This window comes from Petaurus breviceps, unplaced genomic scaffold (genome assembly GCF_028583685.1).
Source record: "Petaurus breviceps papuanus isolate PSGF00001 unplaced genomic scaffold, PetGlider_PUasm1.0 90667, whole genome shotgun sequence".
NCBI classification, from domain to species: domain Eukaryota; kingdom Metazoa; phylum Chordata; class Mammalia; order Diprotodontia; family Petauridae; genus Petaurus; species Petaurus breviceps.
The window spans coordinates 7,229,501-7,256,958 of NW_027187302.1; the positions used below are offsets into that span (position 1 = coordinate 7,229,501).

Sequence of the window (27,458 nt, forward strand, 5' to 3'; positions counted from 1 at the left end):
ACAGCAGTTACTGTTGTCCAGGCTCTTTGTTTTATGGGCCCAAGTATACAAATGGTCTACATTTAGTCCATTTTATGTGATTATATATGTGTGTGTGTGTGTGTATGATCCTGGAAGAGGATTTAGCATTTTATCAGTACCCTACCTACCTCTTCCTTGACTTCAGCTGTACTTAACTAAAAATACTGATTCTTAAGTTTGATTCCAGTTTACTCGGCCTTTAATGATACTTCAGCCTGTGGGATTGGTGGAACCTGGATGTGTTTATCCTAAATAAAATCAGAGAGCATGAACAGAAAGTGAAATTTAAGTTCAGGAACACCATTGTAAGACGGAATGATAATAGTGAACGACACCACTTTGGAAAGCTAAGTGCAGTGCCACATCAAGAAATGTCTTTCTGTATGAAAAAGGACCAGTTGCCTGGCCATAATGCCACAGTCTACAGGTAGAGGTAGATACAACTTGAACATTCTGTGAACGGAACATTCTATTACTCCTGGAGAGACCAAGGGTAAATAGAGCAAAAGCTGGTTCATCTAATATTCAGTTAACCTAAACATTCTGATAATTGGCATCTGTCCATGTATCTCCAGGTCCAATGATGTGATGTTGATAGTAGTGAATGTTTATATAGTGCTTACTATGTGCCAGGTGGGCACTAGGTGGCGCAGTGGCTAGCTTACTTCATCTGCAAAATGAGCTGGAGAAGGAAATAGCAAACCACTCCAGTATCTTTGCCAAGGAAATCCCAAATAAACTGAATAACAACTATGAAATATGCCAGGCACTGTGCTAAGCACTTTACAAATATTATCTGAACAATGCTGGGAGATGGGTGCTATTATTATCCCCATTTTATGGATGAGGAAACTGAGACAAATAGAGGTTAAATGACTTGCCCAGGATCACACATATCTGAGACCAGATTCAAACTTAGGTCTTTCTGTCTCCAGCTCTATCTACTAAGCTACTTACATGCTAATTCTCAAGTACTTTCTGAACTCTTAGGGAGAGATTAAATCATGTTCAGAATAGCTTGTGACAAATTATATTTTATCATAATGTCTTTAAGTTTTGGTCATTCTTTAATCACTCAGCAATTAAGTGTCTGTTAGTTTGGGGGAGTGGGGTAGAAGAATACAAATACAGTACAACGAATGAAACAATCCCTATTGGCAAAGAGGTTATATCCTTATATTGTAGTTATTGGTATATGTCTGTTAATTAGGATATTTGATTAACCAAAACAGGGAGTATATTCTAGCCATGCCAAATTATGGGTTTACTGTATTAGTCTCTGCTGTGACTCTTCTGAAAGTATTTTACTCCAGTTGTAAAAAAAAAAAAAAACAGGACTCTGAAACCATATAGTCGTTACCTATGCTCATGACTGAAAGCTACTATTTAAAATAGTTACTGCCTTGTAAAAGTTAAATAATCACTGTCATTTAGGGAAATTGCTTTATAATCAAGAACTGTTTAGATCCTTTAGAGGATCTGATTCTATTAAATTTGTAACTCCCTCCACCCCAAAGAAAATTTGAAGTTTCTGAACTTTTGGTTACATAAATTAATTTCAGGTGCTTCCTGAAAATTCCACTGGGTAAACCTATTGACAACTAGATTATAGAGTGGCAGCTAGAGATAGAGTGGTTAGAGTTCTGGGCCTGGAGTCAGGAAGACATCTTTCTGAGTTCAAAACCAGCCTCAGACGCTTACTAGCTGGGTGACCCTGGGCAAGTCACTTAACCCTGTTTGCCTCAGTTTCCTCATCTGTAAAATCAGCTGGAGAAGGAAATGGCAAACCATTCCATTATGATCCCACCTTGGTTCAAAATTGAGCTTTAGGGGTATTTAGGACCCATATTAATGCATCTTAGATATCACTACTCATTTTAAAGAATATAAAAACATTTATTTGAATTAAGCAGTATTGTAAAAATAAGCAAAGACATTGAGTTCTAGGGCCCAAGTAAAAATGGACTGCAGAAAAACAAGAATTTTAGCAGAACCAGAAGCAAGAAATAAACCCACATCACAGTACCATAATTTTTTTTTCAGACTAATTATGTTACTATCATCAGATGCCATTGGGTATATACCCAATTTATTATTATAATAGTATAGTGTATATACAGTCAATGCCTGATACATGTGATTTGACCTAATGACTGCTTAATATGACATTAGTGCCACACATGGGAAGTGTGTCAAAATAGAAGTGAGGTCTGGGTTCTTTTTATCCTATCCTTAGCACTGAATGAAATATTTTCCCATTTTCTTCTTAGGTTAATTATTTTATGTCATTGTTTTTGGAGTGCCTACTGTGTAGAGCAGGGAAACTTTGAGAATGACTAACATTTATGAGAAAATAGACCAGTATATTAAATTAAATAAGATGTATGCAGCTGGGAATATTATCCGGGAGTACTTATCGATGGCATGGGTGTCGATTCGCATGCTCACATAACTCCGTTGACTTTTCCTTCTTATGGCATTCCTCTCAGAACCCAGAGCCAGCTGCACCATCATCCGGTCTTGCTTATCTCCGTGGTCTGACACATAATTTCCTAGATCGTTCACCTCTCCATCACTGTAGCTGCTATCCATCATCATGGCCCTGGGCTGAGGTATCCCACAAGAACAGGGAAGCTGTGAACACGGCAAAGAGACCAACAGGAAAAACTAATTCAGTGTGGCTAGCCTTAGAAACGGTCCAAAACTAGCACTTCCATAATGTTTAAATTCCCTCTGCACACACACACACACACACCTTAAAGAATTTGTTACATTACTTAGCATCAGATTAGGATAAGGAAAGACATTGTTGGTTAGAGTTAGGACCCATTAACCATCTGCCAAATGTTTGGTTTTCTCATTTTTATCAGGGTGGCACTCTGAATAAACCAGATAAAATAAATAAACCAGTTTTTATTTTATCTAAAAAATAAAAACTGCTTTTAGAGCTGAGCAGTTGGCACAGGAAGTGATCCCAAACATGGTGCCTACTACAGCCATGGTGATGTTTCCCAGCCCTTATCATTCCCTTAGCAACTGATTCAGGAGGGAAAAACACAAGGTGGTAGTGGATACCACCACACTAGCACCAATATTGGCAGTGACACAGGCCTTGCAGTGACCATCTACATTGCCCTAGTACAGTTATCCCTTTTACATAACGACTTTTCCATGTTAGTTTTGATATATCATGGGTCCAATGTGGAAGGGATAACAGTACTTCCTTTGAAATACTGATGCCATGCCCCAACAAATCCCTGTGAATTCCCTTGTTCTGTGAAGTTTGCATTCAGTCAAAGGGCTGTACTTAAGGACTTAAGAACACTACATGTGGCCTTGAGGCTGTGGGTTCCCCACGCCTGCATTAGAGAAAGTTTTCTGTAGGAGACAGACTTTGAAATGCAGTTTATAGTAACACAAGGGATATAAATTGACAGATTGGGAAATTAGGGGAAAAAATACAGGAAATGTATGTGTAGATCAAATGGGAAGAATGCATGCAAAGCACTTTGCAGACCTCAGAGGGCTACACAACGTGTCCCAAAAGTCTTAGTGGAATTTTATACTATTAACGTTTTAAGCTATTAAGACCTTTGGAACACCCTCTATAAATATTAACTGTTAGTGTTTTTACAAATTTCAGCTTAGCCAGAAAGGATCAGAAAATCATAAATATGTAGGGGGCCATAGAGATCATGTTATTCAACACTGTGCCCTGCCCCACCCCCAACATTTTTTAGATTAGGAAACAGAGGCCTAAGTTAAGAAACTTGTCCAAAGACTCACAGACAATAAGACACAAAGCCAGGATTCAGATACATTCTTTCATTCTTTCTTGATCCAATGTTTTTTGCACTATACCATATTGCCTCACTGTACTAAACAGGCCAAAGCAGCAGTTCTCAAACTTTTTGGGCTCAGGCCCCCTTTACATTCCAAAAAATTCTTAAGCATCCCAAAGAACTTATGCTTATGTGGGATATATACATATATATTTACCATATTAGACACTAAAACTGATATTTTAAAGAATAATCATTTATTAATTTTATTTATTAATTTTTTATTTTTATTTTTTTTTGCTTTTTGTAAGGGCTTTTGGGGTTAAGTGACTTGCCCAAGGTCACGTGGCTACTAAGTGTTAAGTGTCTGAGGCTGGATTTGAACTCGGGTCCTCCTGACTCCAGGGCTGGTGCTCTATTCACTGCGCTACCTACCTGCCCCCCATTTATTAATTTTAAAATAACAATAACAAACCCATTACACATGAATGTAAATAACTTTTTTTATGAAATTATTTTCCAAAAAAAAATCAGTGAGAAGGGTGACATTTTAAATATATTTTTGCAAATGTCTTTAATGTCTGGCTCAGTAAACAGCTAGATTCTCATATCTACTTCTATATTCAATCTTTTTTGTGATAGGTTGTTTTGGTTGAAGTATATGGCAAAATTCAGCCTCATGCAGATATGTAGGAAAAAGGAGAGTATTGGGGCAGCTAGGTGGCACAGTGAGTAAAGTGCTGGCCCTGGAGTCAGGAGGTCCTGAGTTCGTTTCCGGCCTCAGACACTTAACACCCACACACACACAAAAACTATCCATGTAATCTTGGGCAAGTTACTTAGCCCCAATTGCCCTCCAAAAAGGCAAAAAAAAAAAAAAAAAAAAAGGAGAGTATTTTAGTAGGTAAATAGCATCTTAGCATTATAAAGAAAATAGTTTTTACCTTGAAAGGGTCTTTGGGGACCTCTGGGGTCCTTAGATCACACTTTGAAAACCACTGGGTCAAAGTATGAGAGAAAATGTGAGTTCTGATTGCCAATCACAAGCCTAAAGCTTAAATTACACAATGACATCACCTTGTCTCGAAGCTCCCTCTCCTTCCGCTCCTGTACGGTGGTCAGGTAGTTCACTGCTGCGTACTCCAGCACAGAGAGGAACACAAACACAAAGCTGACCCACAGGTAGATGTCCACGGCCTTGATGTAGGAGACTCGGGGCATGGAGGCATTTACCCCAGTGATGATTGTAGACATGGTGAGGACAGTTGTGATCCCTGGAAACATACCAAGGAAAGCTCCATTTTCTTTGTTAGAGTTTCCATTAGTTTTTCACTGCCTCTCATCTGTCTTTAAGTTTCTACTTAAAAATAAAATCCCCCTTTGTGTTATGTGCTTGAGCCCTCAGTAAAGTGTCCCAGGAATTATGAAACCAGTGAATTTATTTGTGAGAAAGAAGATACAGATGCTAAGTAGAGGTTTCATGGTGGAAAGAGCTCTGGATTTGGAGTCAGGAGACCTGGGTTTAAATCTGACTTTGCAATTACCTACCTTCAGGAGGGAAAAATACAAGGTAGCACCAATATGGGCAGTGACACAGGCCTTGCAGTGACCATCTAGGTTGTCATAGTACAGTTATCCCTTTTACATCACGGCTTTTTCCACAGTAGTTATGATATATCATGGGATGACCTTCAGGAAGTCACTCAATAATAGCTAGCATTTATATAGCACTTTAAGGTTTGCAAAATGCTTTACAAATGTGACCCCATTTGATCTCATAACATCCCCCAGAAGTAGGTACAATTATTTTCTCCATTTTATAGATGAGGAAACTGAGGCTGTGAGAGATTGTGATTTTCCTAGGGTTACACAGCTAGTATCTGAGGTCACATTTGAAATGAGGTCTTCCTGATTCTAAAGGTCGCACTCTAGTCACTCTGGTACCCAAACTGTCTGGGTTTTATTTGTAAAATTAAGAGGTTGGATTGGGTGACCTCTAAGGTTCATTCCAGCTCTAAATCTATGGTTCTAGAGTTTAAGGTACTTTATTAATATAATCCTATCCATTCCTGCAAGGCCTGGGATGCCAGCCTTGTTTGTTCAGTAGTTTCAGTCATCTCTGACTCTTCATGACTCCCTTTGGGGTTTTCTTGGCAAAGATACTGAAGGGGTTTGCCATTTCCTTCTCCAGTTCATTTTACAGATGAGGAAACTGAGGCAAGCAGGGTGAAGTGACTTGCCTAGGGTCACGCAGGTAGTGCCTAAGAGTGAACTTGAATTCAGGTCTTCCTGCCTCCAGGCCCAGTGCTCTATCCATTGCACCACCAGGAAAACAGAAAGTATGGAAAGAAAAGTGCTTATTATTCCAACTGCTGGACTTCATAAATATGTATTTCCATAAATATGCCTCTATCAAGGCAAATGACTCTATAAGCAATGTTCCCTGACCCTATGTTCCTGTCAGCTCACAGCTTTGGTACACAGACGAGAACAATACTTGACTTTAAAATTTTTCTGTTCTCTCCTTTAACACCAAAAATATTGTTCTCTTGAATGTATATTGCTTGACTCTGTTGTTGTTGCTGTTGCTGCTGTTACTGCCTGACCCTTTAACTTGAAGCTGTCTTCTCTGCTCCAGAGATGCCTTCTGCAGCGATGTGGATCTAGAAATTCACTCCTCACTTCTACCAAGGGAATCAGGGGAGCCATACATAAAGGAAACTGATTTGTAAACCAGAAATGCTGATTTATTTGTATTTTATCAGTTCAAGCTACAGTGCAACTGCTGCTCAACAGGCGGCAGGTCCCCAGTGAAATTTCATCTGGAAATGAAATTAATTTTAAAATTCATTAAATTAAGATGAGAACATATGCTTGACAAATATGGAATCAGAAGGAAATGGGGTAATCTTTAGGGGTCTCTTCATCAGGGTTGTTATCTCTCTTGGTGGTGTGCCCACCACCACCAATGCACCTATGCCTATATAAACAGCAGGTGGGGTTTGGTTTCTTTTAGAGTGGTTTAGCTACAAGGTGTCTTGAAGTATAATTGTTAGTTGATAACAGGCCAAAGGTCATCTCCCCACCTTTCATGCAAATAGTACTAAGGCAGGGTCTTTCTTATAATGAGTGGTTATTGCATGAATGTAATCAATAAAATAACATTGTCCCTTACTTAAGAGGATATGAAATGCAGGCACAGAGAGGGTTAATGATTTTTCTACAATCATGTGATGTATAAAGTAAAATCTATAGAATTATAAAGGAAACCAATATTACTGAAACACAGTTATCAAAAATCATCATGCCTCCTCATTCTTCTTTTCCCTGCAAAGTTTTAAAGAATGTATTTTTGTTTTTGCATTACAAATATTAACAGATTGTTCTCACTCCCTGAGATTTCTCTTTTACGAAGTAAAACAATTAAGTAAAATTTATAATATAGAGTAGGGCACAACTGAAACAATATCAATAATATAGTGACCCCATCTAAAAGTGCATATAATATTACACAACTGTTTCACCCCACCCATTAAAAAATACCAAATCTATTTTCTCTCCTTCCCAGCCCACCCATTAGGAAAAACTTTCTCTCTTTTTTTATACTTTTTTTCTTTCCTCCTGCCCTAGAAATTGCTACCATTAGACATAAATAAGTGTGTTATATGTAAAAACCATTCTATACATATGTCTATTTATCAGTACTTTCTCTGGATGCAGATAATGTCTTCCTTCATAGGTCCTCTGTAGTTAATTGGAGTATTTATAATAGTCAAAAATGACTTAGATGCTCAAAGTTGTTCTTAAAACAGTATTACAGTTACCGTATACAATGTTCTCTTGGTTCTGCTCATTTCTCTTTGTTATTTCATACAAGTCCATCCATGTTTTTCTAAGATCATAGAGCTTATCATTTCACAGTAGTATTCCATTACAATCATGTACTGCAACTTGTTCTGCCATTCCCCAATTGATGGGCATCCCCACAATTTCCAGTTCTTTGCCAACACAAAGAGAGCTCCTACACATACTTGGGGAAATTTTTTGAGGGTAGATAGATCCTAAAACAATTATTTATATTGTTTAATGCCTGGATTGTAGTTGAGATATCCTTACCTAAAGGAACTCTGGCAGGCACAGCCCTACGATCAATCCAGAAGGACACCCAGGACAGCATGACCATCAAAGTAGCAGGGAAATAGGTTTGGAGCAAGAAAAAGAAGATGTGACGACGTAAAGTGAAGTTAATGTACAAGCGGTTGTACCACCCTACATGACAGAGGGGAAAAAAAGAGAGCATACAATATCTCAAACACTTTCCCCCCAGGTGCCCCACATAAATGCAACTGGCACTTTATCATGCTTCTGGAAGTAGGAGTGAAAATGACTCAGGTAAAGAAAGAAGTTTTCTAATTAGCCATACCACACAGATGAATCCCCAGAATAATGCTTAAGATCAAGTGTATCTTTTTTGGTCACTGAACCCCATATGATCCATCTCACTTTTTGAGAAAAAATATGTTTTTAAATTGTTGAGCTGCATTTAATTGCAAAGTAGACACCTGTTCATAAATTCATCTTGTATTTATAATATTAAAGAATTATGAATGAAGAAAATAAGAGTGATGAAATAAAGTGGGGAAATGATAGAGTGAATATTACTGTGCAAGGTGGAAGAGCCTCTGTCTGAGCAGACTGAAATTTAAATCCTACCTCAGATAATTTGTAGCTGTATAACCCTGGGCAACTCATTTAACCTCTGCCTGCCTCAGCTTCCTCATCTGAAAAATGAAACAATATAATATGTAGTAATATAATGGCCTGCCTCACAGAGTTGTGAGGATCAAATAAAATGTTATATATGTATGCCTGTATATGTAGAAAGATAATATGTGTGTATATATATAATATATGTGTATATACGTACATATACACATACCACTTTACAAACCTTAAATCTCTCTCCCTTTCTCTCTCTCAAAGAAACTAGGTTTCCCTATCTTAGGCTCTAAGTGCATCAGCCACTTATAGATCTTATCCCACTGCTGATCAACATGGAAAGTTTGATCTGTTCCATTTCTGACTCTGGCCAGTTTGCCCCTCCTTAGACGGCTTGGGGGTCCTCCTGCTGCTCCTGGGGGTTCATCATATTGGTACCAGACTTAGTGTAGATACCTTTCAACTCATGTGAGCTCGAGGAATCCACTGGCCTTAGCCTTCCAGGTAGCCAGCACTATCAATGTTAACCAGTACTTTTTGTAGTTTCTCTGAGTTCTGCCATCTAAGTTAGTAGGGTATATATGGTGCCAAAGGCCAAACTGAGGCTGCAGTAGATAAAGGTCATGACAGTCTACCTGCTAAGCAAAGGGGATGTCCAAATCCCCTCAACTTAATTGCCCATCTCTTTAGGATTCTCACTTTTGGCTTCAAAACCCTATAGCTCTGAGAACTCGGGCTCATAGCCTTTTTGCATTGGAAAGAGACCTTAGGGAGCATCACATACAGCCCCTTCATTTTGCATATGTAGAAACTAAGGTCCAGGAAGTAAAATGATTTGTCCAGGGTCACCCTGTTGACTTGACAGAGACAGATATTGGATGCAGATTTACTGGATCCCTAGGTAATAAATATTCTGTCCACTGTATGATGTTGCCTCTCTGAGAACCATTAGACACTTCTGGGAATTCGGGAATTATAGAAAGGCTGGTTAGCTGTGTGAGTCAAAAGCATTAATTATAATAAAAAGCAAAGCAAAATTTAGCCCACATCCTCAGGCCTCCCTCCAACAGGCTTGCCTGTGCTGCTGTAAAAGGCAAGCTTGGTGGTGGTATGGAATTCTTGTATCAGGAACTGGGACAGGGAGATCCTCTCATCTGTCTTTAAGGAATCGTTCCCTTTTTTCCAGTAGAGCATAAGGTCATCTTCTGTGTAGGCATCTAAAAAGACAGAAGAAAATCATTAGAGACAGCAAACCTTGAGGAAGAATGTATAAAGAACTGAGCAAAAGATCTGTGTATTAACAGGGTCCCCAAATATAGTCAAAGAAGACTTAAAAATGAGAGATTGGAGGCAAGGGAGACATCTGAATTTTCCCTTTCCCTAACAGATCTCAGAGAGAACTGAGTTTGAATCCTCTCTCAGACACTTACTTAACTGAGTTACCTTCAGCAAAACATCTGGACTTTCTAAGCCTCAGTTTTTTCATCTGTAAAATGGAGATAATAGTACCTGCTTTGGAGGACTTTATCTTACTGGGTAAAGTGACAGTACTTGCTTTACAGGACTTTAGTAGGGTAAAGCCCTGTAGAGTAGACAAAGTAAGGCATTAATAATAGTACCTTACTAATTGGGTACAAATAATTAGCAAGTACTAATAGTAGAAATTTCCCTCACTTTGTGAGGATCAAATGAGGGATATGTCAAGGATTTTGAGAACTTTAAAGGATTATATAAGTATTAGCTTTTATTTCTCTCTCATCCAAGGGTAAAAAAAATAAATTATTGATGAATTTCATCATCAAAACACTTACTCCAGGGGGTAGCTAGGTGGCGCAGTGAATAGGGCACTGTCCCTGGAGTCAGGAGGACCTGAGGTCAAATCCAGCCTCAAGACACTCAACAAAAAACTAGCCATGTGACCTTGGACAAGTCACTTAACCCCAATTGCCCTGCCTTCCTCCCTCCAAAAAGCAAAAAACAAAAAACCAAAAACGTTACTCCAATGTGGTAATTTGTTTGGTTTGACTATGCCTATTTGTTACAAGGGTTTTGTTTTTCTTTTTTTTTTTCAGTCAGGCGGGGAAAGGAGAAGTGGGGGAGAAGAGAAAATAAAATTTGATGAATTAAAAAGTTTTCATTTAATTTTTAAAAACCTCAACCGTAAGTCCTGCTCCATTTCTGTTTTCTCTGGCTTCTTTAACTCTGCCCATTTTGCCTACCCTGTTCACTACAATTTGGCGCACACAGTTTAAGTTCTTCTGCTCTCGGTTTAAGTTACCCAGGTTTGAAGCACTAAAACAATCCTTTCCTTTTCTTGGAAGGAAGAGGAAGAATTTCCTCTTCTTTTTAGTTCAGATTCTCTTCTCCAGACCCTTACCCCAAGATTTATAGTTTTGGTCTCTGAAAAAAAAGGAACATTCTTGGTTGGGCCCCAGACTCATTGCCTTTAGATTCTGGTCCAAACTACAGTCAGGATAAAAACCTTGCTTACTCTCATGAATAACATTTCATCTTCCCAATCTATGCTTGTGCATTGGCTGACCACTATAGGTAAATAGGTAGATGACAGAGAGATAGAGCATTTAAGTGCCAAGCACCATGCCATGCCAGGAATACCCACCCATGCCTCCCTTCACCTTTACCCCTCAGAATCCCTGGCTTCCTTCAAGGTTCACTCTAATGCCACATCCTACATAAGGCCCTCCCCAAATCTCAGCCCTCACAACAATCCTGTAAGGTGGGTGCTGCTAGTATCCTCATTTTATTGTTGAAGAAACCGAGGCACACAAAAGCATCACAGCTAGTAAATGTTTGAGGCCCAGTTTAAATTCAGAACTTCCCAACTCTGGGCCTAGTGCTCCATCCATTTCACCACCTGCTGCCTCTGTGGCAACAGAGAATATACGAATAGTGCTTATAATTCTAAGTAAGAAAAGTTGAAAGGGGGTGAGGGATTGGAATGAAAGCATCTGTTACAATGTGTACCACAGTCATTTAATGTTTGTGGCATTGAATCAGATGGATCAGTTTTAAGAGATATGTTTTTAATTTCTGGACCCAACCATACTTACAACTTTCAATTTCTAGTGAACATGTTTGTGTGTCCAGGGGGAAACGGCTGAAATCCATATTGCACATTGCAGTCACAGTGACCCTAGAAATAAAGTGACACAATTGAAGCTCTCAGAGCCTGTAAAATACACAATGAATATGAAATAATCAGTAAAAAAAAGAAGGCACCTGCTGTTTTCCAGCGGGGTGAAACATCTAATCTCCTGCAGTGTAATTAAATACGTTGGGACTTAGGTGAAGTTAGAAAACAAAATGTTTCAGGGCTAGAAGATTTAGAGGTGGGAGGGACTAGAGAGATCATCCGGTTCCACTGCCTCATGTTTACACATGAGGAAACTGAGGCACAGACAGCTATCAAGCGGAAGAGCCAGAACTCAAACCCAGGTCCTTGGATGTGGAATCCATGGCTTTTTCCCCCCTGTACCACACTGATGTCGGGGTTGAAACCATATGCTCCCACTAATTTGTTTCATGTGCAAACATTATGCCATTACAAAGATCTCAACACATGTCAATAAAATAAAAAAGATAAAAGCAGATCTGGCTTCTAAAAGAACTGTCTTAATAAGTGCTTATGCTCTCTTTTCTATATTCTCGTTTTTGGCAATCTCATAAGTTCCTATGGTTTCAATTATTCTCTCTATTCAGATGACTTCAAATCATATTCCACCCTCATTCCTCTTTGAAGTCCCAGTTCCAGCTGCCTGCTTGCCATCTCCACCTGGATATCCTGTCAGCATCTTAAACTCAACATGGATAAAACAGAGCTCATTATCTCCAAAATCACTTTTCCTCCTGAATTCCCATTTCTGTTGAAAGCTCTGCCATTATTCCAATCATACAGGTTTATAAACTTGAAGTCATTCTTCATTTTTATTTATTTTTTTTTGCTTTTTGGAGGTGGGGAAGCAGGCCAATTGGGGTTAAGTGACTTGTCCAAGATCAATGGCTTGTAAGTGTTACGTGTCTAAATCTGGATTTGAACTCAGGTCCTCCTGACTTCAGGGCTGGTGCTCTATTCACTGCACCATGTAGCCACCCTCCCCCCCTTCTTCATTCTTATGAATTCATCGATGTACAATGAGTTGCCAAGTTTTGTCGACTCTATCTCTGACATCTTTTGCATCCAGTCTCCTCCCCTCCACTCATATAGGTTATAGATGTGCAATCATGTAAACATATTTTCAAGTTAGTCATGTTGTGAAAGAAGAAATAGAACAAAAGGGAAAAACCACCAAAAAACTTTTAAAAAGTGAATATAGCATGCTTTGATCTGCATTCAGACTCTATAGTTCTTTCTTGGGGCTGGGTAGCATTTTCCATTATGAGTTTTTTTGGAGTTGTCTTAGATCATTGTTTTGCTGAGAAGATCTAAGTTAATCATAGTTGATCATTGTACAATATTGCTGTTACTGTGTCAATGTTCTCCCGGTTCTGCTCATTTCACTCAGCATCAGGTCATGTAAATCTTTCCAGATTTTTCTGAAGTCTGCCTCCTCACCATTTCTTATAGCACAATAGTATTATATTACATTCATATACCATACCAAGTTGATATTCTTGGAACATAGTTTGTACCAAGTTACTCCCATGCTCAAGAGGTTTTAGTGGCTCCCTATTACCTATAGAATAGGGGTTCTTAACCTTTTTTTGTTATGTTGTAGAACCCTATGGCAGTCTGGTGAAACCTATGCATACCTTCTCAGAACAATGTTTTCAAGTGCATAAAAACAAAATGCTCAGTATTACAAAGGAAAATGAAATATAGTTATCAAAATACTAAAATAAAAATAAAACAAGGCCACAGACCCAGGTTAAGGACCCCTGCTTCAAGATAAAATATAAATGGCTCTGTTTGGCATTTAAAGTCCTTTCTAATTTTATCCAATCTATCTTTCTATGCTGATTACAAATTACTCCCACTTATACTTTCTATGTTCTGGGCACTTATACTTTCTATGTTCTAGCCAAACTGCCCTATTTGCTGTTCCCTGTATATGACATTTCATCTCCCACCTCCATGCCTTTGTGCAGGCTGCCTACCATGTTTGGAATATTTTTCCCCCTCTCCCCAACTTCTTGGAACCCACAGATCCCTTCCAGTCTCAGCTCTACTTCCATCTTCTTGAAGAGGTGTTTCTTGATTCTTTCAGTTATTAGAGATTCTCCCTCTCAAAATCACTTTGTATTTATTTTGTACACATTAGACATTAAACTATGAGATTCTTGACCCCAAGGATTTTTTTCCCCTTTTGTATCCCCAGTCCTTAGAACTATGTCTGGCACATAGTAGGAACTTAACAAATACTATTTGACTAATTATATAATTGATGTTTATTTATCTATGAAAATGCTGTATCCTTCTATAGAATGGAAACTCCTTGAGGGAAAGGACTATTTAATTTTCGGCTTTGAATCCCCAGTGCATAACGCAGAGCCAGTTGGTACTTGGTAGTTCTTAATAATTGCTCAGTGATTGATTGTTGAATTGAAATTAAGACACTTTGAGATTCTATATTGTACTACTCATTTTAGATTACCCAGTTTTAAAGTTCTTTTATAGGTATTCAAAATTTATATGTAATGTTTTAGAAATGAAATTAATGAACTCCCAATGCTAATTTAAAATTTTGGTCCAGAGGGTGCTACATTTTTTTTTTGGACAGGACGATGATACTTTTTTAGTTATAATAATTTCCACTAGGGGGCATAAATAATATTTTTACCACCAGAGTTTCATGGAGTCTGCCAGGACTGAAAACAACCACAAATATTCCCTTTAAAAATATGTATGAATTTTTAAAAAATTTTAAATAGTTTTAATTTAGAACAATCCCATCTTACAAAGGAAGGAAACTCTGCTTTCAGAGCATTGAGGATGGCAAAGAGATAAGAAAATAAAAACAACAAATGAATTGTTCCTTTTTTTCTTTTTGTTTGTTTTTGTTTCTTTGGAGGGGGAAGGCAGGGCAATTGGGTTAAGTGACTTGTTCAAGATCACGCAGCTAGTAAGTGTTAAGTGTCTGAGGGCAGATTTTGAAGTGTTCCTTATTAAGAAAATAATATAGAATAACAAGAATGGCAATAATAATAGCCAATATTTATTGAACACTTTAAATTTTACAAAGTGCTTTATGTATATTATCTTATTCAATCCTCACAACAACCCTGAGGAGGCAGGCACTTTTATTATTTACATTTTACCTGTGAAGGAACTAAGAACTACCACTTCAACATAAACTGAATAAAATTTATTTTAAAGTACACACAGTGAGAATTTCTTATTTCTGAACATAAAGACTTTCAGAGGTTTTTCTCTTTTTACTTTGTTTTCTATTCCTGCTTTGCTCTTTTTGCCTCCAATATACTAGTCTGTATTATGTGGAAAAATTAAGGAAATTACCTGGGTAATTAATGTAAATCAAAAGACCACTTCAGGGTCAATCATTTGTAAATTTTGAGCAGATATGGTATTTTGGGATGAATTTTCCAGATCATTCCACTAAGGTGTAGACTCAGTCCAATTCAGAGATCTCTAAACTCTGTTGTTTGTATTTCTCTTTCAATCGGGAAACCAGGCCAATGGAGTAGCAAAAGAGTGGATTATGATGGAAAAGGGCCACCACAGAGAGAAAAAGACTCCATAGAAATGCAGACTGTTTACTGACTTTGAGATATACCAGGTGAAGCTTCAATATCTACTGGTAGATTCTGAATTGAACTAATTGTAGCATTGTTAGTAAGGAAGTAGCTAAAAAAAGACTTTAGAGCAACAGTGCTGGGACCAGTTTTGTATATCATCCACATGGGAATTTCCATGGGACTAAACTTAGGAGAGTATCAATTTCAGAAAATTCCTTCCTGTTTATCCCTTGAAATAGAGAGAAAGTCTTACTTTAGCATAGGTATGAACCTGCTCAGAGGTCACCAAACAATTTCATCATCTTGACTCAATGGTTTCTAGAATCAATGCCTTCTAAGTATTCAATTTATACAAGCAGAAGGTTTTCCATAGAATGTAAGCTCCTAGAGGGCAGTGATGTACTTTTCATTTTGTCTTTGTATATTCCCCTGTCCTTCCATCATAGTACTTGGCAGGAAATAGACTTTAATAAAATGCCTGTTGAATTGAATGCAAAAAAAAAACCACCCCAAAGCCTCTTGTTTCTAGATATATTGTTAGTCATCATGGCAAGGAGCACAGGTATGACTTCTCTATTCATTCTACAACTCCCCCCCCCAAAAAAATTATTTTATATTATAGAATTCTGGAATTAATTTCTGTTTTTTTCGTGTTGTGGATGGCAAAGAGATAAGGAAATGAAATCAACAAATGAAGGAAAGTGATATTATATCCATGTGTCCCATGTTATTAACATGACAAGTAAATTTTAACATGCAGTGGAAATACCAAAAATAAGAACAATACTCAAAGAATAGGAAATTCTTAAGGCTATTTCTGTATCATGGATAATTAAAGAAACTTGAGGCAAGGAACTAAAATGAGATGAAGCATTGAATCTGAGACCTTACATTTGGCCCAAGTTTCATATGGAAGTGAATTTGACACTGATTTTCTATCCTTTTGTGGGTTTTCTTGTCTTTGAATGTTCTTGTGGATATCCTGCTATGAAGTTGAGAGGAAGTAGAAGAATTGTAGATTAGATCATCATGCAAGAGAAGATGGATATGTTGATGACAAATTACAAAAATTAGTGATTAGGTAACTGCTAGTAGATGTCAACTTCTTTGTATTTTTCTCTTTCCCATATGATTCAGAGTGGTTTCACCCAGTAGTTTATGACTTTTTAATACTTTGTTTTTTCAGTCTTATCTGACTCTTTGTAAACCCATTTGGGATTTTCTTGGCAGAGATACTGGAGTGGTTTGCTATTTCTTTCTCCAGTTTATTTATAGATGAAGAACTGAGGCAAACAGGATTAAGTGACTTACCCAGGGTCACACAGTCAGTAAGTATCTGAAGCTAGATTTGAACCCAGGAAGATTATTCTTCCCAATTCCAAACCTTAGTACTCTATCCACTTCTCCAAGTACTTCAATGGATCTGTAATTTCATAGGCATGGGTACTTCTTAGTCCATGCAGATCTTAACATATACACCTCTCATTCATGATCCTGCCTGGTAATAAATCCTCTGTAGGGGACCAGAGTAACACCTTAAAGGTTTTCCTGTGGTTCCATACTTTGTGAATAGTGTGAATTTTTGTGATTATTTTGTGAATAATGGTGCAAAATGCCTACTTGGATCACAGGAAGTGCTTAAATGTTTGTTGAATGAATAAAAAAGCATTTATTAATTACTTACTATTTATCAAACACTGTGATAAATGTTGGAGATACAAACAGAAAAGTGAACACACCATTATCAAGGAGCTCACACTCTAATTAAAGGAAACAGCATAAAGAAGTGGGTTCAGCTACACAGGAGATGGGCAGACCTGGTGGTCCTGAGAGATAAATGGTAGAGCAGGCAACAAGATCTAGGGGGCTTTAGGGTACATTGGCAGGTCAAAGGATGATGGAGATGATAAATCTACCTGCTTACTACTCACTTTTACCACCTAGCTCATATTTTTATTTGAAATAACATATAGTGCTAATATGTATGTTGTGATTTAATTTCTATTAAACATTTTTTAATTCAAACCTTAAATTTAATTCAGTTAAATATTTAATTAAATTAAAACACTAAATAATTTGTTTCTATATGTATATATATATATATAAGTATATATTTAAACTACTTCCATTCTGTGGAGTAAGATGTATTCATTGCTGATTTGTCATTCAAAGAAAGCAGATTCCACCCCCACTCCCTTTTAAACTTAGCTCTGTCCTTAGTTCCTCATTTTATTAATTTATCCTCAGTGTTATAATTGTTTTAATCTCTGCTTCTCTGGAGGATGTGGCAAGGGATTGCTGTCAGGGTTTTATATTTTCTGAGTATTTGGATTAAGCACACAGGAAAATGGGGCACAGTTCTGGAAATAGGTATAGAAGTCCCAAAATCTGCCATAACTAAAACATCCTTCTGGCAATGCAATGAGCCCTGGGAAAACTCACATGATGCACTTGGGTAGAGAACTAAGCCTCAGAACTTCAAAGACTGTAATATTTCACAGCTCTTTGAAAAGCCTTTCCTATGGGACACATTTCAAAACTTGGAGATGAGATTCCAATGACTTCATGCATGCAACACTGCCAGGTCAACCTGATGTCAGATTTCTTAGGTTTCAGGCTGGGATGAGGACTGAAGTGACTATTGATTGATTGATACAGTGTTCCCCTCTGGGCATAAAGCCAGTTTCAAAATTGCTTGGATTTTATATGGAGTTACATTACAATCATTACAATAACAATGCAATATACAAGATTTTATATACCACTATCTATTCCACTTTGCCAAGTATGGCATTTTAATCTTTATGACTTATAAATGCTTAAACTAAAACCAAGTCTATAAAGTTGAAGTGAGCTATCAACTTTGGAGAACTAAAGCAAAAGCATCTTAATAATTTTTAATATTAACATTTTATCCATTCATTCCCATTCCCATCAGAAGAAGCAGTTATATCTTTGAGTTTAAAGTGGCAGTGTTTGGGGGAATTACAAGGATACTAAGGGGCAGTTAGGTGGTGCGGTGAATAGAGTGCTGGACCTGGAGTTAGGAAGACCTGAGCTCAAATTCCACCTTAGACACTTACTAGCTGTGTGACCCTGAGGAAATCACTTAACCCTGATTGCCTCAGTTTCCTCATCTGTAAAATGAACTAGAGAAGGAAATGGCAAACCACTCAGTATATCTTTGCCAAGAAAATCCCAAATGCGATCACAAATAGTCATACATAACTGAAAAATCACTGAACATCTACAAGGATACTAACACATAAAGTTTGGGAATACAATTAGGAAAGCAGATATGTATAAAAGTGGCAGCCTTCACACAGCTGTCCATAATTATCAGTCAGTATTTATCAAGCATTCACTGTGTGCCCAGCACTGTGCTAAGTCCTGGGGATACAAAAAGAAACAAAAACAGCCCCTGCCCTCAAGGAGTTTACAATCTAATGTGGTAGACAACATACAAAAGAATATAGAGAGCAAGCTATATAGAGGATAAGTAGGAAATGATTAACAGGGAGGAGGAATTAGAATGAAGAGAAACTGGGGAAGGCTTCTTCTAGAAGGTGAGACTTTAGTTTGGACAATTACTCTCTCGGGTATAAAAGAATATTAGAATGTACTCTTGCTGCTGGTGATGATGTGGTATGGTACTAGTGATATCCTGGAGGGTCTGTGACAAAATGTGGAGTGCTAAGCTTTTGACTCTTTGGACTTTACCATCATGATTCATCTTCCTTCTAACCCTGGAATTTCCCTGAGCTCCTGGGTCCTTACCCCAGAACATTTCTCCACCATGATGATCACCCTTTTCTTAGTGGTTGAGCTCCTTCAGTATTAAAGGACTTTATTGTTATTATTTTTTTTAAAGCAATCGGGGTTAAGTAACTTGCTCAAGGTTACATGGCCAGTTATTTCTGGGTACGGTGCTGAGTATCTAAGCCCAGATTTGATCCCCAGGTCATCCTGACACTGGAGCTGGTGCTCTTACTCTCTGTGCTACCTGGCCGCCCCTATTAAAGGACTTTAAATGCCAAACAGAGAAGTCTATGTTTTCTTTTAGATCAGGGGTCCTTAACCTAGGTTTGTCACCTTGTTTGATTATTTATTTATTTATAGGAGTTTGGTGGAAACTCCTGAGGACTTGGGGTTAGGGGGAGGATCCCTAAGGCAGTGTCCCCCTGAGACAGAATTCAAAAATAGAACATGATAGGGAGAATCTGCCTACTAAAGGATTAGACCACCAAGTTTTACCAGGCACTTGGCTGGGAGCAAGACTGTCAGGGTCAGGACAGATGTTGGCCCCTAGTTACTCAGTGAGAACCAACCCCTTTGTGAGTTGAGACCAATCACTGGTATAAAGGTCTTTGGGGATATGTTTGTATAATGGGGGTTTCACCTAAGATAGTGTCACCTAGCTGGTGTGAAAGTGGAAGATGATTGGGACCTTTTACTGGGAGACTGGAGAACTGTTGGTCATTCTGCAATGGCCTTAATTACAGGGATGGGAATAGTTTTATTTTTTTCCAGTGACAGTGTTGGTAGCATTGTCTGTGACTTTAAAACTGCCTGACTGAGCAAGGTCAGGGTTTTTACCTGTCTGAGAGTGGAGTCCTTCACTCTCACCATGTGATAAGGGGGTACAGCCTAAGGTTCCCCTCTTCCCTCCCCTCCCCCTTTCCACCCCTGCTTAGGCCATATTGCCCAGAGAAATGGTCCTGGGACTTTGTCCTTTTCTTTTGTCCTTTACTGTTCTGAGTGCAAAGAATGGAGTTTCTGACTGAGTGGAGTCTCAAGCTATGGTGATCTAGGAGTCCAGGACTCAGGATTGGATATTGCTATAGCCACATCAAGGAATCTCTGAGGAGCCAAGGGTCCAGGATGCTAACCCACTGGGGCTTTCAAATTGAACTTGGTGGGACTAATGCTGTAGAGGAACTGAGATAAACTGTGAACTTAGTCTCTACCCCCTATGCCCAGAGACCTAGGTAATGCAAAGGGGATTACATACCCCTAAAGTGTTGGGATAAATGTTTGTGCATTTCTTCTTGCTATATTTTTGAAGTAAATATCTCTTTGATTGCTAATCCAATGTTAACTGGTTAAATGGAACTGGGGTGCTAGTTACTTGGCCCTTGAAAATGGGGAAAATACAGTCAGTGGGAGCTTGAGTCAGTAGTAGAGAAGAGACTTCTCAACCCTCTTAGAATATTGGAAGACCCTTTGGGAGGAGTAAAATGTAACCTCAGAGAACAGGAGCCAGAGCAAAACCAATTATACTTGTCTCAGTTCATGCAGTGAGAGGCAGAGTTCAAGAAACCTAGATGGGCATATAGTTGCAAAGTTCAGTCTGCAATAGCCTAGGAATTGTGGCTTACTCAGTATGATTGTGGCTTACTCGAGCCAAAAACAGCTTTAACGCTGAACCTCTTACATTTTAATTTTGCTTAGTAAATGTATTTTAATCCATATGTGAATAATCCTCTCAGGTCTCATGAAGTTGGGAGAGAGAATCCTTTTGGGAATGGGGGCACAAGCCAATCAAATTATGAATTTTAATGTGATTAAATCCTACCTACTTTGACTGGAAAGGAGCCCTGGTTGAAGTGCTGGAAAGAAAAAAGCCATGCAGAGGGATTAAAATGAGACTTAGAACCTGGAGTTGCAAGTCCCTACCTACACTGGCCTAACAAAATTAAGCTGGAGCAATTTGCCTTTGGAGCAACACCTGTGAGCTTGAACAGAGATAGCATTTTGATCACTTAGCTCTTAGTCACCTTCCTTTGATGCTAATATAATGATGATCATAAAGGCAGCTAGGTGGCACAATGGATAGACTACTGAGCCTGGAGTCAGGAAGACCTAGTTCAAATTTGGCTCCAGACACTTAACTAGCTGTGTGACCCTTAGCAAGTCACTTAACCTCCACTTGCCTCAGTTTCTTCAACTGTGAAACAGGGATAATATCAGTACCTACCTCCCAGGGTGGTGAGAGTATCAAGTAAGATAATATTTGTAAAGTATTTTATAAAGTATATAAATGTTTATTCTTCTCCCTCTCCTCCTTCTTATGATAGTTATAATTTGTATAGTACTTTAAGGTTTGCAAAATGCTTTTACATAAATGACCTAATTTGATTTTCACAGCATTCTCAGGATGCTGTTATTCTCCTTTTTTTTTGTTATTGTTCTTTTTTTTAAGGCATGTTCAACTCTTTATGACACCATTTGTGGTTTTCTTGGCAAAGAGAATGGAGTGGTTTGCCATTTATTTTTCTAGCTCATTTTGTAGATAAGGAAACTGAAACGTACCAGGTTATGTGACTTGCCCAAGGTCACATAGCCAGTAAGTGTCTGAGGCTGGATTTGAATTCATCTTCTGTCTCTAAACCCAGCACTCTATCCACTGTGCCACCTAGCTGCCCATTTTACATTTTTAAATGTTTTTTTGTTTATTTTTAGTTTTCAACATTCATTTCCACAAGATTTTGAGTTATACATTTTCTCCTCATCTTTCCCATACCCCACCCAAAATAGCAAGCATACTGAATACCTCTTTGCCCAATCTGCTCTCTCTTATATACTCCCCAATCCCTTCTCTAACTTTTTAGTAGGGCAAGATGGATTTCTATACCCCAGTGCCTGTATATCTTATTTCCCAGTTGCATGTAAAAAAAAAACAATTTTTTAACATTTGTTTTTAAAACTGTGTAGTTACACAAAATGTTTCCATAGTAGATATATTGTGAAAGACTAACTATATTTCCCTCCATCCTATCCCACCCCACCCCCCCCATTCTATTTTATACTTTGACCTGGTCCCTTTTCAAAAATGTGTGCTTTTTTTTAAATATTTTTTTATTTTTTGCTTTTTGGAGGGGGGAGTGTAGGGCAATTGGGGTTAAGTGACTTGCCCAAGGTCACACGACTAGTTTATTTTTGTGTCAAGTGTCTGAGGCCGGATCCGAACCCAGGTCCTCCTGACTCCAGGGCCGGTGTTCTACTTACTGCACCACCTAGCCGCCCCAAAAGTGTATGCTTCTAATTACCCTCTCCCCCAATCTGCCCTCCCTTCTATCATCCCCTCCTCTTATTCCCTTCCCCCCTACTTTCCTGTAGGGTTATATACCCAAAGGAGTCTGTATGTTATTCCCTCCTTAAGGCAAATTCAATGAGAATAAGGTTGCCCCATTCCCTTTCACCTTCCGGTTCTTCCCCTCCATTGTAACAGTTTCTCTTGCCTCTTTTATATGAGGTAATTTACCCTATAATGTCTCTCCCTTTCTCCTTCTCTCATTATATTCCTCTCTCACCTCTTAATTTTATTTTTTAGATATCATCCCTTCCTATTCAACTGATCCTGTGCCCTCTGTCTATGTATGCATGTACATGCATATATACACATACTCACATATGTATTTATATACATATATACCTCCTATACATACATACATATGTATGTATACATATATATTCCCTTCAACTATCCTCATATTGAGAAAAGTCTCATGAGTTAGTGATCGTTTTTCCATGTATAAATGTAAATAGTTCAACTTTAATAAGTTCCTTATGATTTCTTTTTCCTGTTTACCTTCTCATGCTTCTCTTGCTTCTTGTATTTGAAAGTCAAATTTTCTGTTCAGCTCTGTTTTTTTTTCATCAAATACTTGAAAGTCCTCTATTTCATTGAATGACCATACTTTCTCCTGAAACATTATACTCAGTTTTGCTGGGTAGGTGATTTTTGGTTTTAATCCTAGCTGCTTTGACCTCTGAAATGTCATAGTCCAAGCTCTTTGAACCCTTAATATAGAAACTATTAGATCTTACATTATCCTGATTGTGTTTCCACAGTACTCAAATTGTTTCTTCCTGGTTGCTTGTAATATTTTCTCCTTGACCTGGGAACTCTGGAATTTGGCTATGATATTCCTAAGAGTTTTCTTTTGGGGATCTTTTTCAAGAGGTGATCAGTGAATTCTTTCAATTTCTATTTTTCCCTCTGGTTCTAGAATATCAAGGCAATTTTCCTTGAGAATTTCTTGAAGGATGATTTCTAGGTTCTTTTTTTGATCATGGCTTTCAGGTAGTCAAAAAATTTTTTAAATTATCTCTCCAGGATCTCTTTTCCAGGTCAGTGGTTTTTCCAATGAGATATTTCAAATTGCCTCCTATTTTTTTATTTGTTTGAATCTGTTTTATAGTATCTTGATTTCTCATCAAGTCATTAGGTTCCATTTGCTACAATCTAATTTTGAAGGAATCATTCTCTTCAGTGAGTTTTTGAAATTCCTTTTTCCATCTGGGCAATTCAGCTTTTTAAGGCATTCTTCTCCTCATTGGCTTTTTGGGCCTCTTTTGCCATCTGAGTTAGTCTATTTTTAAGGTGTTATTTTCTTCAGTATTTTTAGGGTCTCCTTTAGCAGGCTGTTGACTCTCTTTTCATTATTTTCTTGCATCATTCTCATTTCTCTTCCCAATTTTTCCTCCACTTCTTTTACTTGATTTTCAAAGTCCTTCTTGAGCTCCTCTATGGCCTGTAACCAATTCATATTTTTCTTGGAAGCTTTTGATGTAGGACTTTTGCCTTTGTTGACTTCTTCTGGTTTCATGTTTTGATCCTTTCTGTCCCCAAAAAAGGATTCTATGGTCTGATTGTGCTGCCTCTGCTTGCTCATCTTGCCAGCCAATTACTTGACTTTTGAGTTCTTTGCCATGGTAGAACTCTACTTCCAGAGCAAAGAGCTTTGTTCCAAATCACTGGGGTTTTCAAAAATGTTGTCAGAGGTCTGAGGAGGGAGCCTTCTATGCAGCCACCTCTGGCACACTGGCCACACACCCCAGGACCACCACCCAAGACCACGATCCAGATCCAAGCAGGACAAAGCAAGAGTGATTATCCTCTTAATGGTCACTTGGTCCCCCTATGATCTGCAAGCCAGGAGCTCCAGAGGCAGCCATGTGGTAGTAGCTGCATCTGGTGTTTATGGGTTTAAAGTTCTGGAAACCACCACAGCTACTGGTGACTCACTGTCCTGAAGTCTGCTCTGACCAGTCTGGGCCATAGGTTGGGGCCACCCAGGCTTTAGCTTGGCTCATGCAGGACTATGTTTGGCTCCCAGTCTGGTGGGATAGACTCTTTCTGTCAGCCTACAGGCTCTCTTCAGCAGGAGATTTGTTTCTCTCTGTCACTTCGTGGCTTCTTTAGCTCTAAAATTTGTTTAATGTCATATTTTACAGGTATTGGAGGTGGTTGTGGCCAGAGCTCACAGAATTTCCTGCTTCTACTCCCCCGTCTTGGCTCTGCTCCCTAGCCACCCATTTTACAGTTGCTAAAACCAAGAACCAGAGAAGTTAAAAGGCTTGCCAGTGATCTCAAAGCTAGTAGGTGTTTAAAGTAGGACTCGAACCCAAGTTTTCTTGCTTCCAAGTCCAGTGCTCTATACACTGCTGCACCAAGCTGCTTCTTTATGTAAAGCAAGTGCTCCTGTGAGTAGGTACACACCCCTTTATGTACAGTACAGAGCAGTAATGTTCAATAGATATCATCTCACTGAAACTTCTCAACCCAGTAGTCATACTGTTCTTGGAACTGCCTAGAATGCGAAGAGAGTAAGCAAAGAACCCTGTGGGATGAGAATGAGTGTCCCATGGTGCAGGTTGAAAATGAAGCTTATTTTTAAGATTCTCCTGCTTGGACACCAAGGAAATCCCACGGCCAAGAGTCTCTTGCTCATTTGAATGAGGACTGCAAGAAGCTCCTCTAAGAGAGGCAACTAGGTGGCACATTGGATACAGTGCTGAGCCCACTGGAGTCAGGAAGATCTGAGTTCAAATCAGACCTCAGACACTTACTAGCTGTGTGACTCTGAGCAAGTCACTTAACTCTATTTACCTCAGTTTCCTCATCTGTGAAATGAGCTGGAGAAGGAAATGGCAAACCACTCTAGTATCTTTGCCAAGAAAATCCCAAATGGGGTCACAAAGAGTCAGACATGATTGAAAAAATGAACAACAAAAATAGGAAGTCCCAGTCCTTACCCAAAGACAAAGTAGAGTTAAACTAAGAGGATAATATATGATAGGATCACTGGGCCTGGAAGTGCATGATTTCATTTTTTGTCTTTCTTTCACCAGCAGAGGATACAGGGCCTGGCTCATAGTAAACACCTGTTGATTATTTAAATCCTTGGGGTGATTGTTTAAATAACTCACTCCAGATCATACAGTCAGTAGGTGATAAAACTAGTTCTTGAACCCAGATCTCACAGATTATAGGACCAATGTGAGAAATTTCATAGGATGGGAACAAAAGAGATCTTAAAACACCTTCCTTGCAGGATTGCTGGGAAGATCAAATGAGATAATATTTGTAAAATGTGCTTAGCACAAGTGTCTGGCATATCATAGGCATTGTATAAATGTTTGTCCTCTCCCTTTCCCCTTCTAGTCCAAGCACTTCATTTTTATAGATGAGGAAACTGAGACCCAAAAAGGTTGTATTACTTGAACAAGGTCACACATGTACTTTTCAACAGAGTTGACAACTGAACCAAGGTCCTCTCACTCCAAATTCAGCCTTCCTTCCATTGTACCCTGGAAAGAGTCTACCCTCATTTTTCTCATCTTAGTATTCTTTCCACTATACTATGCTACCTTCCTGCAGAAAGTGGGGAGAGTGGTTGCTCAAAAGGAGTAAGGGATTTGTTAATTTTTCTTGACTGAAGAAATAAATATAATAAAAAATTAAATTTGGGTATATAAGTCAAAGTATTAGATTATAATGCCATCCATATTTCTCTATTCCCTCAATTATATTTTTTAGGTTGTAAAATTCTTTTAAAAAATCTTTATTTAATACTGCCTTGCTTTCCCTTGATGTCAAGAAATGAAATTAGTTGAGGGGTTCATTAGTAATCAAAATTGAAAGGTAGAATTGCTATTGAGAAACTCATACTTTATGTTGCCACAATTGTCAATTTACTCTTCTCCTTAGGTGATTTAAATATTTATTTAATGTATTTTATTAATTTTTAATTAATTTTAATTTATTTTATTAAAATAATTTTATTACTAATTAAATAATTGTATATGTGATAATATAGATTAATATAATATATTTAAATATGTGACATATATTTAAATAACCTAAGGAGAAGAGTATTTTTCCAGAAAGAAAAGGCAAGAATGAGCCAGAGGACATTCTAGATTCAGGTTCCTCCCAGCTTGAGCTGACCCAAAAAAGCAGTAACAGGAACAGGTTTTTACCTGAGGCTGTATAGTACCTTCCCATCAGGCTGGACCCGAAGCATAACATTGTCCGTGGTGGTGTCATGGATGAAGGACCTCTTGGAATGTACAAAAAACATGTCAGGAACCCAGATCTTTTTTACTAGTCGGCCATCAAATGTCATACTGAGGTTGTTTGTGCTAGGGAAAGACAGCCTTTCATCCTTCCAATAGTGCCTCAGGTACAGGGTCATGGTAAAGTCCTAAAGGGGAAAAACCAAAAACAATGGCAGGTGTTAATACTGGATTCTTTTTTTTATTTCTTTTTTTTTGAGAGGGGAAGGCAAAGCATTTCGGGTTAAGTGACTTGCCCAAGGTCACACAGCTAGTGTGTCAAGTATCTGAGGTCACATTTGAACTCAGGTCCTCCTGACTCCAGGGTTGGTGCTCTATTCACTGTGCCACCTAGCTACCCCTAATATTGGATTCTTTAACCCCATAGAACACACCTCCAGAAGAATGAAAATGAAAAGGCAAACTCCTTTCTGAGAAGCAAAGCAGTGTAATGGAAAGAGTCTGGATTTGTAGTCAGGAGAGACCTGAGTTTGAATTCTGGCAGTTTTATCATTTGTAAATATACTTATATTATCTTCTCACAGGGTTGCATGAAGAAAGTACTTTGAAAATCTTATTCTTACGTTTGTGAGTTATTTCCTTTAAAAAAAAAAAACCAGTTTCAATTAATCTGACCATCCTGGCTAGCTATAGCTCTCTTCCCTTTCTAGGCTAAACTCCAGAAAACTACCTATATTAGGTGCCTCTACTACTTCTGTCATTCTCTTCCTTATGCTCTGTAATATGGCTTCCAATGTCATCATTCAATCAAACCTGACCTTTCCAAAGATACCAAAGATCTTTTTTTGTTTGTTTGTTTAGCAATTGGGATTAAATGACTTTGGAGTCAAACAACTAGTAAGTGTCTGAGGCTGGATT

The 27,458-nt window shown here is 38.3% G+C and overlaps 1 protein-coding gene across 2 annotated transcripts in view; it reads right to left on the minus strand.

Moving 5' to 3' along the window:
• Positions 1 to 1,896: 1,896 nt before the first annotated feature.
• GABRR1 (gamma-aminobutyric acid type A receptor subunit rho1) overlaps positions 1,897 to 27,458 on the minus strand; it is a 66,422-nt gene continuing 40,860 nt past the window's right edge. For both annotated transcript variants that reach the window (XM_069065126.1, XM_069065125.1), the window contains exons 5-10: positions 26,505 to 26,728; positions 11,594 to 11,676; positions 9,599 to 9,739; positions 7,920 to 8,072; positions 4,881 to 5,077; positions 1,897 to 2,655 (exon numbers count right to left, since the gene is read on the minus strand). In XM_069065126.1, coding sequence (XP_068921227.1) covers positions 2,365 to 2,655; positions 4,881 to 5,077; positions 7,920 to 8,072; positions 9,599 to 9,739; positions 11,594 to 11,676; positions 26,505 to 26,728 — 1,089 coding nt within the window. In that variant the 3' untranslated portion in view covers positions 1,897 to 2,364. The remainder of the gene's footprint in view (positions 2,656 to 4,880; positions 5,078 to 7,919; positions 8,073 to 9,598; positions 9,740 to 11,593; positions 11,677 to 26,504; positions 26,729 to 27,458) is intronic.